This window comes from Palaemon carinicauda, chromosome 21, assembly GCF_036898095.1.
Source record: "Palaemon carinicauda isolate YSFRI2023 chromosome 21, ASM3689809v2, whole genome shotgun sequence".
Classification (NCBI taxonomy): Eukaryota; Metazoa; Arthropoda; class Malacostraca; order Decapoda; family Palaemonidae; genus Palaemon; species Palaemon carinicauda.
The window spans coordinates 975,950-988,449 of NC_090745.1; the positions used below are offsets into that span (position 1 = coordinate 975,950).

At 35.6% G+C, this 12,500-nt stretch overlaps 1 protein-coding gene across 1 annotated transcript in view; it reads right to left on the reverse strand.

The window, feature by feature from the left end:
• Positions 1 to 8,425, reverse strand: part of LOC137615517 (uncharacterized) — a 121,637-nt gene extending 113,212 nt beyond the window's left edge. Inside the window, exons 1-2 of the mRNA XM_068345431.1 lie at positions 8,245 to 8,425; positions 7,260 to 7,358 (exon numbers count right to left, since the gene is read on the reverse strand). Of these exons, the coding sequence (XP_068201532.1) occupies positions 7,260 to 7,358; positions 8,245 to 8,425 (280 nt within the window). The remainder of the gene's footprint in view (positions 1 to 7,259; positions 7,359 to 8,244) is intronic.
• Positions 8,426 to 12,500: the final 4,075 nt, after the last annotated feature.

Genomic DNA, 12,500 nt, shown 5'->3' on the forward strand with positions numbered 1-12,500 from the left:
GCCAATATAAAGAGACGCTTGAGCCGGTACAAAACGTAAAAAAAAAAGAAACATTAGAGGTTATGAAAAGAGACAAAGCAGCGGGAGAAGATGGCCTAACAATTGAATTAATAATAGTTGGAGGAGATTTCATTTTGGTAAAACTGGCTGAACTTTACACCAAATGTCTGCAAGAAAGTTCTCTACCTACAGCTTGGAAATTATTTATCATTATTACTAATTCACAAAAAGGGAGACACAAAAGACTTGAAAAATTACCGCCAATAAGTTTAATCTCCGTAATATATAAAATATATACAAAGATCATATTAAGCCGAATAGAAAAAAACAGCTGGATTTTAATCAATAAAGAGAGCAGGAAGGCTTTAGAAGTGGGCATTTAACAATCGACCATATCATGGTATTACCAGGTAAAGGGAAAATCAACACATATAAACCCCGTGTATGGTATTTATAGACTACAAGAAAACTTTTGATTCTGTCAAAAGCTCAGTAGTAATGAAAGTCCTTCAAACACAAGGAGTAAATGAATCTTATGTTAGAACACTTAAAGATATCTATATATGAAGTACAGCATTTCTAAGCTACCTAAAGATAGTAAGAATTTCCCTATTGAGAAAGGAGTTAGACAGGGACACCCCATCTCCTGAATTATTCACAGCGTGTCTAGAAGATTAAAAAAAAAAATTAAATGGGAAAGTGTAGGAATCAATATAAATGGGGAATACCTCAACAACTTAAAATTTACTGATTTACTTCTAAAGATTGTTAATGAATTGTGTACTTAGGACAGAGAGGAAGTGTTTCCTCAGGACAAAAGATCGAATCTAAAAGAAGGATAAGCATGGGATGGGAAGAACTTGGCTAAACAAAGTGAGATTATGAAAAGTAGAATGCCACTTTCACTATAAAGAAACTTATTTAAACAGATGGTTCTACCAATATCAACATTTGCATCAGAAACGAGTCTTATAACAAAAGTTAGTTACAACTCAGAGAACAATGGGAACAATAATATTGAAATAACAAAATGAGACAGAAAAAGTGCAACATGGATACGAGAGCAAACTAAAGTAGAAGATATTCTAAGAACATGTATGTGTCATATATACACACACACACACACACATATATATATATATATATATATATATATATATATATATATATATATATATATAATACTGTATATATATATATATATATAATATATATATATATATATATATATATATATATATATATACACTGTATATACTACTGTATATATACAAATGCCGCCGTTTCTAATTCACTGCAGGGAAAATGCCTCGGACATGTCAGTTGGCCAGTGCAGATTGGCAATGGTAGCAAGACTTTAGTCTGATAGCTCACAGTAAACCTACCTAGTTTGCGTGGCCCTGACTAGTACAACTTTGTTGAACATGGCGATACGCAAACCCTTTCACCACATTAAGGTATTCACACTCGGAGAGGGTAATATATATATAATATATATATATATATATATATTCTATTATATATATATATATATATATATGTATTATATATATATAGATAGATAGATAGATAGATAGATATATATCACATTCAGAGAGGGTGATATATATATATATATATATATATATATATATATATATATATATAGATATATATAGATAGATATATAGTATATAGATATATATATATATATATATATATATACTATATATATATATATATATATAGATAGATAGATAGATAGAGATAGATAGATAGATACTTCCAAAGTTTAAATCAAAGCAGTGCAATATTGAGTACTATAGTTTGCTATGCACCAATAAATGATTTCCCTAAAGAAAGGAAAATGTGAATACTATGAAGAACTGCAGTGTAATAAATGAAATTCCAGTGAGAGATATGGAAAATGTGATAGGTGACTTCAATGCTAAAGTTGGAAGGAATAATCAAGGTATAGAGAATGTGATGGGTGTTGAGGGTTTTGGCGAAGTTACAAATGAAAATGGGGCAATTTTAAAAGTTTTTGTTCAACAAACATCTTGCTATTGGAGGTACTCTTTTTCAGCATAAGGACATCCAAAAATATACATGGACTTAAGTATGTGGCAATTACAAAAATCAAATAGATCACATAGCCATTAATAAAGAGAGAAGGAGAAATGTAAGAAGCTATATAGGTGCAGATATTGGTAGCAATCACCAGCTCCTCATTGCCACACTGAAATCAAAACTGAAAGCACCCAACAGAATGTAGCTAGGATACCCAGGTTTGATATATCTAAGCTTTAGAAGATGAGCATAGAAAAACATTTGAAATTGAACGTAGGAATCTATTTGCAGTCTTAAAGACTTGAAGAGACGAAGAGCAGACAATAATGAAGAATGGTGTGATATTAAGAACATATATCAGTCAGCTGGTAGTGAAGTTTGGGGACAGGCAGTTACAAGGATAAAACCACGGATATCATATGATACTTAGGATATTATAAAAAGGACACAGACAGAAAATTATTTTTGAAAATTTTCGAGGGTAATGAAAATTATAAAGAAGAGCATGCTAATTATTCCAGTATTGGTAGTGAAGTCAAAGAAAAGCGAGGAGAGAATATTTAGACAGGAAAGAAGACTAAGCTGACAAAGCTATGAATTCAGAGAGTGGCTTTGATGGTAAGTTTTGTTCACAGAATTATTAATGAAATCTCTACTGGACAAAGAAGAAGCATATACCCATTAAAAAGAGAGATGGATCGGTTATAACAACAGAAGATGAAGAAAGGCAACGTTGGATGAAACAATTTAGAGGTCATGAATAGGAGAATAATTTGATTGTGAGGCCTGAAGCTGATGAAGACCTTGATGTGCCCATGAATGAATTCCGTGTGTTTAAAGTCGAAGCTATCTTTAAAAAACTAAAGAGATGGAAAGCCCCTGGATACGATGGAATAACTGCTGAGATGATACTGGACGAAAATGAAGCGACTCCAAGAATACTTACAAGATTATTTTGGAGGAATGTAGCGTGAAGAGGCAAAACCTAATGAATGGGAGCTAGGAGTATTAATGAAATAGCAAAAAATGATATCTGACTGATTGCAGTAATTACAGAGGCATAATACTTGCGTCAGTTGTCATGAAAATATATAGTATACTCATTCTAAAGAGACTAGAAAGAAAAAATTGATGAAAAGCTGAGAGATGAACAAGGCAAGATTTTGAAAAGGTAGAAGTTGTACTGACCAAATTTTCATTTTAGAACATGTGGTACAGCAATATATAGAATATCGGAAATACATTTTGGATAGCATTTATGGGACTATGAAAAAACATTTGATAGAACAGTGTAGAGAGAGAGAGAGAGATGACGAGAGAGAGAGGAGAGAGAGAGAGAGAGAGAGAGAGAGAGAGAGAGAGAGAGGTGGATGGGTCAATTTTGTGGAGAACCTTGCGATCTTATGGAGTTGTTCTTAAATATTTAAATTTCATTAAGTCTGTTCATGAGCATAGGAAGTACAAAGTTAATGTTAGCGGAGTCCTATCAAACGAATTTCCAGTGAACAGTGGAGTACTCAAAGGCAATGTGTTGTCACCTATGTTGGTCATCCTCCTCATTGTTTTTTGCAATGCATAGAACAGTTGGGGATGGTGGAGAAGGATTAGACAGGAAAGTTAACAGGAAATTAGCTGAACTAGAGTATGCTGATGACTCTGTCCTTATTAGCAGATAACAGGACTTGCAAAGCTTGCCAGAATGCACGAAATATCACAATTTAAATTAAAGAAGGGCAGATGATGAGAATGGAATATGCAATGGAAGATGAAATATCATTAGAAGGAGAAAGGGTTTAATGAGGTGGAACAATTTATTTATGTACTATGATCTCCAATACATGTTCTTTAGAATGGAGATTAATGAAAGATATAACGTTAAAAATTTACAGATGTGGAGAATTGAAGAAGCATGTATACAGTACATAACTGATGTACTCCTACCACGGCCTCTTAACAAACCTAACGCATAAATACAGTATGTAAACATTGGTTCATGATCCATACATAAGCGTATTGAATAGGCCTATCAAAATTTTCTACTAAAGCCTACTGCCACCCCCTCTTAACCCATCCACCTCTCTCTCTCTCTCTCTCTCTCTCTCTCTCTCTCTCTCTCATCTCTCTCTCTCTCTCTCTCTCTCTCTCTACTGTTCTAATAGGTCAACATATACGGTAAACAAGCATTATATTAAGTAACATTTACAAGCTTGTAAAATTCAGGTCACCAACGCAATGAACAAATTTCTTCGGGAGAGATTTTTTAATTGCAGTATCTCATTCTAAGTTAATTCATTTTCCAGAATATTGTTTCAAAGATTTCCTTAAAAATCCTATGTAAAATATATGGGGATTGGAAATTTTGATTAAATTTTCATTTGTTCTGTTAATTACCGCTAAAATCTAACAACGAAACTTTTAAAGAAAAAAAAAAGAAAAAAAAATGTTCTATACAAATATAAAACACAAGGTAAATGGTCTTTCTCTTTACTTATGAAATTACAATAGATTCTATTTGTTGACGTTTATAATACATGTACACCATTCGCGATTAAATTATTCTTTTGAGATTTGTTCACACACAATACACTAAGCATCTCCTTACTCTTATGAAATTACTTAAAACACCTTTCACGGAGAGAGAGAGGAGAGTGAGAGAGAGAGAGAGAGAGAGAGAGATTCTACAAACTCCAAAGAGCGGAAGGAGTTATAAAGTTATGACATGTTATTCGACTTTGCAGTACATTCTTTTCCATATAAAATGCAAAACGAAAAATTCAGGAACCTCTCTCTCTCTCTCTCTCTCTCCTCTCTCTCTCTCTCTCTCTCTCTCCTCTCTCTCTCTCTCTCTCTCTCTCTCTATTAATATGTAAGGTCAGAGGATTGGACATGCCAATTAGATAGCTCAAACACAATACCAGCCAAGTCTTGAATCGTTAAAAATTAAAATGCCTTAAAAGTGCATAATGTACCTTATATCATCACAGACAAAAGTAAAAGCACATGTAACACTAAGATAAATTAGAAAGGAAATTAATTTGACGGCCAGGCACAGTGTCCCACGCCTATCCCACTTGATTTTCTTTTTTTTATGAATTGAACGAAATGTCACATTTAAAGGTTGGTCACATATGCCAAGCGCACAAAAAACAACTTTGAACGCCCCGAAGGATCTCCAATGACCTTTAAATCAGCAATTGAATTCTTTGCAGCCACGACAGATGGCCAATTAAAAACCGGACAGGTTATGCTGAATACCAGATGTTCTGATCACGCCAACAACACACGACATGAAATATAGATTGACGCAAATATAGAATCCCGAAATGGCAAGGCTGATGACGCATACGGACTCACCACGTAACCGGAGCGAATGCAGTTTCAATATATCATATTCATGGTTTTCAAAACCTCTATTGTACTAAAAAAAATTATTTCTAAGGGAAATTTTAATCCAGGAGAATTTAACATGTAAATATAATGTAAAATAATATATATAAAACTTAATGCTAGAAAAATGTACCTTTACATGAAATAAAAGTGTCGTCAAACCAAACTTTACATTATTCTTACAAATACTAACTTTCCAAACCATTCCCTTTCATGTTTAGCTCGCTAACGGCCATCATTCTTCTATCACCCATCTTTCCTATCAGCTAAAAAAATAACTATTCCCTATCAATGAGGTGATTAAGAGATAAATAAGGCACAATAGATTTCAAAAATCTATACTACTCTATCTCTACAAAGCGACATTCCATCGGCCATAAATAAGATTCAGATAAAAAAAAAATCCATATAAAAATAGAAGACTACAGGATAGAGAAGGCCAAGAAGAGAATATCCCCTATAGGGATGCTGATGATTATGATAAAAAAGAAGGGGGGGGGGGGGAGAGGGAGGGAGTAGAACAATCTGGCCCATCCCACACGCTGGCGGGACGCAATCTCAAGTCTTTCCTTGTACCAACAGTATCAGGGCACAAGGAAGTTTGGGGCTCAGGCGATGATCAACGCCCAGCTGGTGTTCCCATTCATACCCCAGTAACCAATGGCCCTACTGACGTTAGGGGGGGGGGGGGGGAGTGTGAGCCCCAAACAGCCTCTTTAAAACTCACGCACAACAACAACCAGGACTGCTCTAACCATTTCATCCCATAGCATCTACATCATTCACCATCATCATCGACGTTGGCCATAAATACCATCTGGACGTGCAACCAAACACAACCCCCCCCCGGGGGGGGGGGAGGAGGGGGAGGAGGAGAGGAGGAGGAGGAGGACCTGTCCGCCGCTGCAGATCTTTTAGGCACTACGACCCTGGGTCGGTCAAAGTATTCTAGCTTTGTCAAATACTGGGCGAATCATCTTTATGTAAAATGCTGTGGATCGATTATATCCTTATTCCAGGGGCACTTTTTTAAGAGTCATTTCTTCAAACTTATTCAAATGTTTACGATGTTTTCATGATGCCATGTTTAGCTTTTCATATTTCAATTTCATAGGACAATCTTTTTATAACTTATTCTTTACAAAACATCTCATAATCGTAAGTTAGTGATCGAAAAATCTTGTTTACTTTAACCAGAAAATTTCAATGGTACTTGGTAAAAAAAAAATGAAACTTCTCTCTAATTGCTTATAAATTATGTTTATTGGTAAGTAAAAGAATATAAAGTAAATCTCAATTTACAATCTTTTCTCTTTCTATCTTTAAAAAAAAATATTTGGTTAACATGCAGTCTTAAGAAATAACTTGGTTCATCATGCACGTACCTACTATCCACAAGATGTAAAGTAAAAGGGAAAAATCACCCGATAGTTATTTACATGTGGATAATGGTGAATAAATACAAAATTACGGTCAATTTAATTACTCCTAAAAGTTAAAATACACTCGGGGCTGGATATGATAACTACCGAATGAAAAATCAGAGAACTAGAACAAATGTACAGTGCGTGATCCCGGATTGGACTTGATCGCTGGGTACGTGGTCCATACAAAAATGACGTTGGCATTAACGTTAACAGAAAACGTTTATATATACAGTATATATATATATATATATATATATATATATATATATATATATACATATATATAATATATACATATATATATATATACATATAAATTATATATATATGTATGTGTATATATATATATATATATAACTAAGGATCTGTTGAAAAATGAACTAAAAGAAAGCGTACACTTGGACACTGGAAAACCATCTCTCCCTACATCATCTTTCTGGTCACTTTCTGAGCAAGTTGTACCAGGGACTCCTGTGTCCAACTGTACAACCAAAGCTTCAAACATTAAATAGAAAAGATAATTTAGGTAATGAATTTTTCTGAGAATTATATTTATTAGGCAGTGTGTGTGGGGGGGGGGGGGGGGCCGACATTTTTCCAGTTATTTTAACGATGATTTATGAAAATGAATAGGACACTTCACCTTATATTGGTTTTCATCTATTCATTCATATATACAAATATATACACAAATATATATATATATACTATAATATATAGTATATATATATATATATATAATATATATATATATTATATATATATATATAATTAGGTCATCAAACGTTTAACTGGGCTCTACGAGGAACTAGAAGAGTTGGAAGACCCAGGTCTACATGGTTGCGGAACTATGAAGCGTGAAGTAAAATTTAGATGATGAATGGGGAAGTATTGAATTAAAAGATCCAGATAGACACGACTGGCAAAATCTAACAAGAGGTCCTTAGCGTCAAAAGGTGTAGTATGTATGTATGTATGTATGTATATATATATATATATATATATATATATATATATATGTATATATATATATATATATATATATTATATATATATATATATATATATATATATATATAATAACAGAACGCATACCATGGCAACATTAACATGATCATAAAGATAATACAAAGCGGCATCTTAAATACTCAACAATGTTGAAATAAAATTTAATGGTATTTTTTTCCTGTTTTATCCGAATTACTCTTCTGATAAAAATGTACAACGAAAGAACTTGTTATCAATCAATTACCAAGGACAATACTTATCCATCTAATATTGCTTAAGTTTTTAAAAGCAAAAGGGTGACAAATAAAAATGGCGAAAACTCTCCCAAAACAAGAAGGTAATAGTTGTGGTTGCATGGAAGGCAGCAGTGCACCAAAAGCAACGCCATTATAATCAGAGAATGCAGTGGCGTCGCTGCCAACGCTACTGCTACTTCTACTGCCACCAGCAGCGGTCAAAGCAACTGTTGGGAGCAACAGTGCAACTGGGCCGAATCTCCGGACGAGACTACCAGTCCAGGCAACACAGTGAACACACACGGGCAGAGTGCGCATTTAATACGATGCCGAGGAGGGAGGGAGGGAGGGAGGTAGGTGGTGGTGGTGGTGGTGGTCCGCGAGATAGGGAAGGGGGGAGTGAGGGAGTTGAATTTTTAGGGGGGAGAAAAGAGAAGTTTACCGTGTGGCACCTTCGCAGTATTCCCATTCCTCTGAACAAGTATTCCGAGAAAACTAATAGCGCCACACGAAAGAAAGGCTGATCTGCGTGGGTATCTCACTGTTATTCCACAACTACCAAAGAATCTAAAACTATTTTATGCATGTTAAGAGAGAGAGAGAGAGGGAGAGAGGAGAGAGAGAGAGAGAGGAGGAGAGAGAGAGAGAGAGAGAGGAGAAGGGGGTACATGAAGTATCTTGATGGGAAAATGTAATGTAACGTAAGAAGCCAACCGTGCCAAGTAAATCTCAAAAAAAAGTTCTCTTCATCAATCGGAGATTAGAAAAGTTTCATTGGAGCCAACACAATCTTACGAGTGATATTTTAAACGAAGCAAAACAAAGGCTCATCTCTCTCTCCTCTCTCTCTCTCTCTTCTCTCTCTCTCTCTCTCTCTCTCTCTCTCTCGATTCCCCTAACCCGAATCAATCATTAGGGGGTTACTTTATCATCAACGATTGGGACACACTCATATTTAGGAGGAAAAGCTAGAGGGTCGTTTACTATATGAACAACCAAGCTTCGCTAACTATTTAAAAAAACTTATTTTAACATACATACATACATATATATATTATATATATATATATATATACATACATACATACATACATACATACATACATACATACATATATATATATATATATATATAGTATATATAATATATATTATATAAATATAAATATAAATATATAATTTATATTTATAAATATAAATTATATATATATATATATATATATATATATATATATATATATATATATATATATATATATATAAAAAGACCGTCAGCGACTGAATAGCCAAGGATCTAAGCTTTTCGATGAATATTTCGAATAGATAGTTCAACCTCCCAACCATGCTAGAGCAGAGTAAAAAAAAAATTAAGTTGATTACATTAATGCGGGCCTGACACTGGCGTTGATTGAAATCCCATTTACGTAATGCAATCTATTGTGCAACAAGATCGCAAACATCCATTTACCTCAAAAGAAACTTTCAAGAGGTTCTTTCGCCACGATACTGAAGTTTAGAAAAAAATAAATAAATCTCCTAACTGTCGTATGGTTATGACATGAAGCCCTGTTTTCTCTGGCAATGTTGGTTGATATGGTTGCTGTGCAAGGAGACCATATGGAAGGGTACGAGAGATGACAAGAGGTGGTGGAGACGGGGAGCAGAGGGAGAGGGAATGGGAGGAGGGGTGACGTCAGAGTTACGTCACAGATCAATAGTCACTCCCCCGGGTACAGAGTCAGCTGGAAGCAACTGTACACCCCACACACCCGTTTCCCTCCAACATCAGCACCAACCCTTCCCCATCCCTGGTACCCCAATAATAAACCCCTCCCCACCAACATACTTCCCCTCTGCTTCCAGTTTCCAATATACCATCGCTGGCTCTCCTCCTATCCAGTGGCGCAAGTGTGCTCCCTCCCACATGAAATGAAGACTACGGTTAACCTTTGAGGATAATTCTCTCTCGCTCAATGGTAATTTACGTTTTTAAAACTTCATCGTCGACATAAGAAAACCAGGTGTCACATAGGCCAGCGTTCCCTTTGACGAACGCGAAGCGACCTTCACGACTCGAGTGCAGTTGAAACAAAGAGTTTCTTTGTGTCTTCCCACAGTGCTGGGAGTTGACGCCACGGTGAACCTACTTATAAAAAACAAAGGCAATGTTCTGTAGCTTCTGAAAACTTTCACCAATGAACCACGTACATATTTACGAAGATCTAGTGAATGGTAGTGCTATATTCAACGTACATTTAACTAGTTAGTAGTGGGGCCCAAAAGAACTTCGTCCGCGTGACATGGATGTAGAGTGTTATCAATAACTTGACCCTCATTCTGATAAACCTACTCAGGATAACATTCTTGCCAAGATCAACAACTTTGTCAAGAAAAATGTACATAAAAAAGGCACCAGCCTGATTTCATTCGAAAAATCGGGAATTATGAAGCATTCAATTCACAGGGGTTGCAAATACCGTTATTATTAAATCATTACTAGCTAAGCTACAACCCTAGTTGGAATAGCAGGATGCTATAAGCCCAGGGGCTCCAACAGGGAAAACAGCCCAGTGAGGAAAGGAAACAAGGAAAAATAAAATCTTTGTGAAGAGTAACCAACATTAAAATAAATATCCAATATACAACAATATAAACTTTAATAAAACAAGAGGAAAAGAAACAAGACAGAACAGCGTGCCCGAGTGTACCCTCAAGCAAGAGAAGTCTAACCCAAGACAGTGGAATACCATGGTACAGATGCTATGGCACTAGCCAAGACTAGAGAACAATGGTTTTGATTTTGGAGTGTCATTCTCCTAGAAGAGCTGCTGACCATAGCTAAAGTCTCTCTTCTACCCTTAACAAGAGGAAAGTGGCCACTATACAATACAGTGCAGTAGTTAACTTGATTAAGTATTGTTTGGTAATCTCAGTGTTGTCAGGTGTATGAGGACAGGAGAATCTGTAAAGAATAGGCCAGACTATTCGGTGTATGTGTAGGCAAAGGTGAAAATGAACCGTAACCAGAGAGAAGGATCCAATAAAGAACTGTCTAGCCAGTCAAAAGACCCCATAACTCTCTAGAGGTAGTATCTCAACGGGTAGCAGGTGCCCTGGCCAGATGAGTAAATTGACAAATGCCAATGTTAGAAGAGCATTCCATTACAAAGAAGGGCTTCGTTATACATCATTGCGGAAAAATATGGGCAAAGAAATTTGAAACTCACTCACTCACTCTCTAACAGAATTTTTCAAGATTAAGGCATGAAACTCAAATACAAGTTGAATGTAATTATTTATGACTATCGTCCTTTATACTTATCAGGTTTTCTATGTCTCACCTGAGCATTCCGTTATGTGTACACTTACTGTTTTTGCTTTACCCAAACGAATATGCGTACATTACAAGCTATAGAGAAGTTCATACCATATCAAGAAAAACAGGCTTTAAAGATTTTCGTTACATTCTTAAAACCAAACTGTTTGACGATAAAAACTGACTAGGTATTATCTCAACGGATCTGGAATAATATACAATTGACATTATGTCTTAGCTAGTTAGGTACACACTACGGTTTCTGTTAACTCGAAGAAACGAGAGAGAGAGAGAGAGAGAGAGAGAGGAGAGAGAGAGAGAGAGAGAGAGAGAGAGAGAGAGAGAGAGAGAGAATTTAATTTCGACTCCCGTGTGGACAAATCTATTAAATTTGCTGTGGAATAAACTTATACAGTGGCCGATATAAAATGCCTGACTAAATTTGATTTGCAACCAGAATTCGGGACTGGGTAAACGTAGAGGTAGTATTATATCTCGTCTCATCTACCGGAATGCCCATATATCTGTCTAAATTGTTTAACTATAGCTTGGAGGCAGTGAGAGCAATTGATGTTGCACAAACAATCATGCATATAACTGGCTGGGATAGAGAGCATCTGACACCACTTCCAGGACTCTAGTGGAACTGAAATGGTAAAGGTTTCTGGTTTTATTATGGAAGTTATTAGATTTGAACTGAACTATTGCGATGTAAAGTATACTAATTCTATAGCTCTCTCTCTCTCTCTCTCTCTCTCTCTCTCTCTCTCCGTCTCTCTCTCTCTCTCTCTCTCTCTCTCTCTCTCTCTCTCTTTTACTTTTAGCTCAGCTATAATGATACAAAAGAATGTGTTGGACAAAAAACAGCATTATCCCTGGCCCGTGTATAATCACACAAGATAATTATATCTCATCCACCCACGCTCACTTCAAACTTATTTTTAAAAATGCAGACAACTACAAAAACGTAGTCGTAGTTACAAAATAGATCAAAACAGTGGAGTATTCAATAAAATTTTCGGAATGAAGTTATTCATCAAGAATGTGTTCTATAGAAACCTTTCCCCCATCCCACAG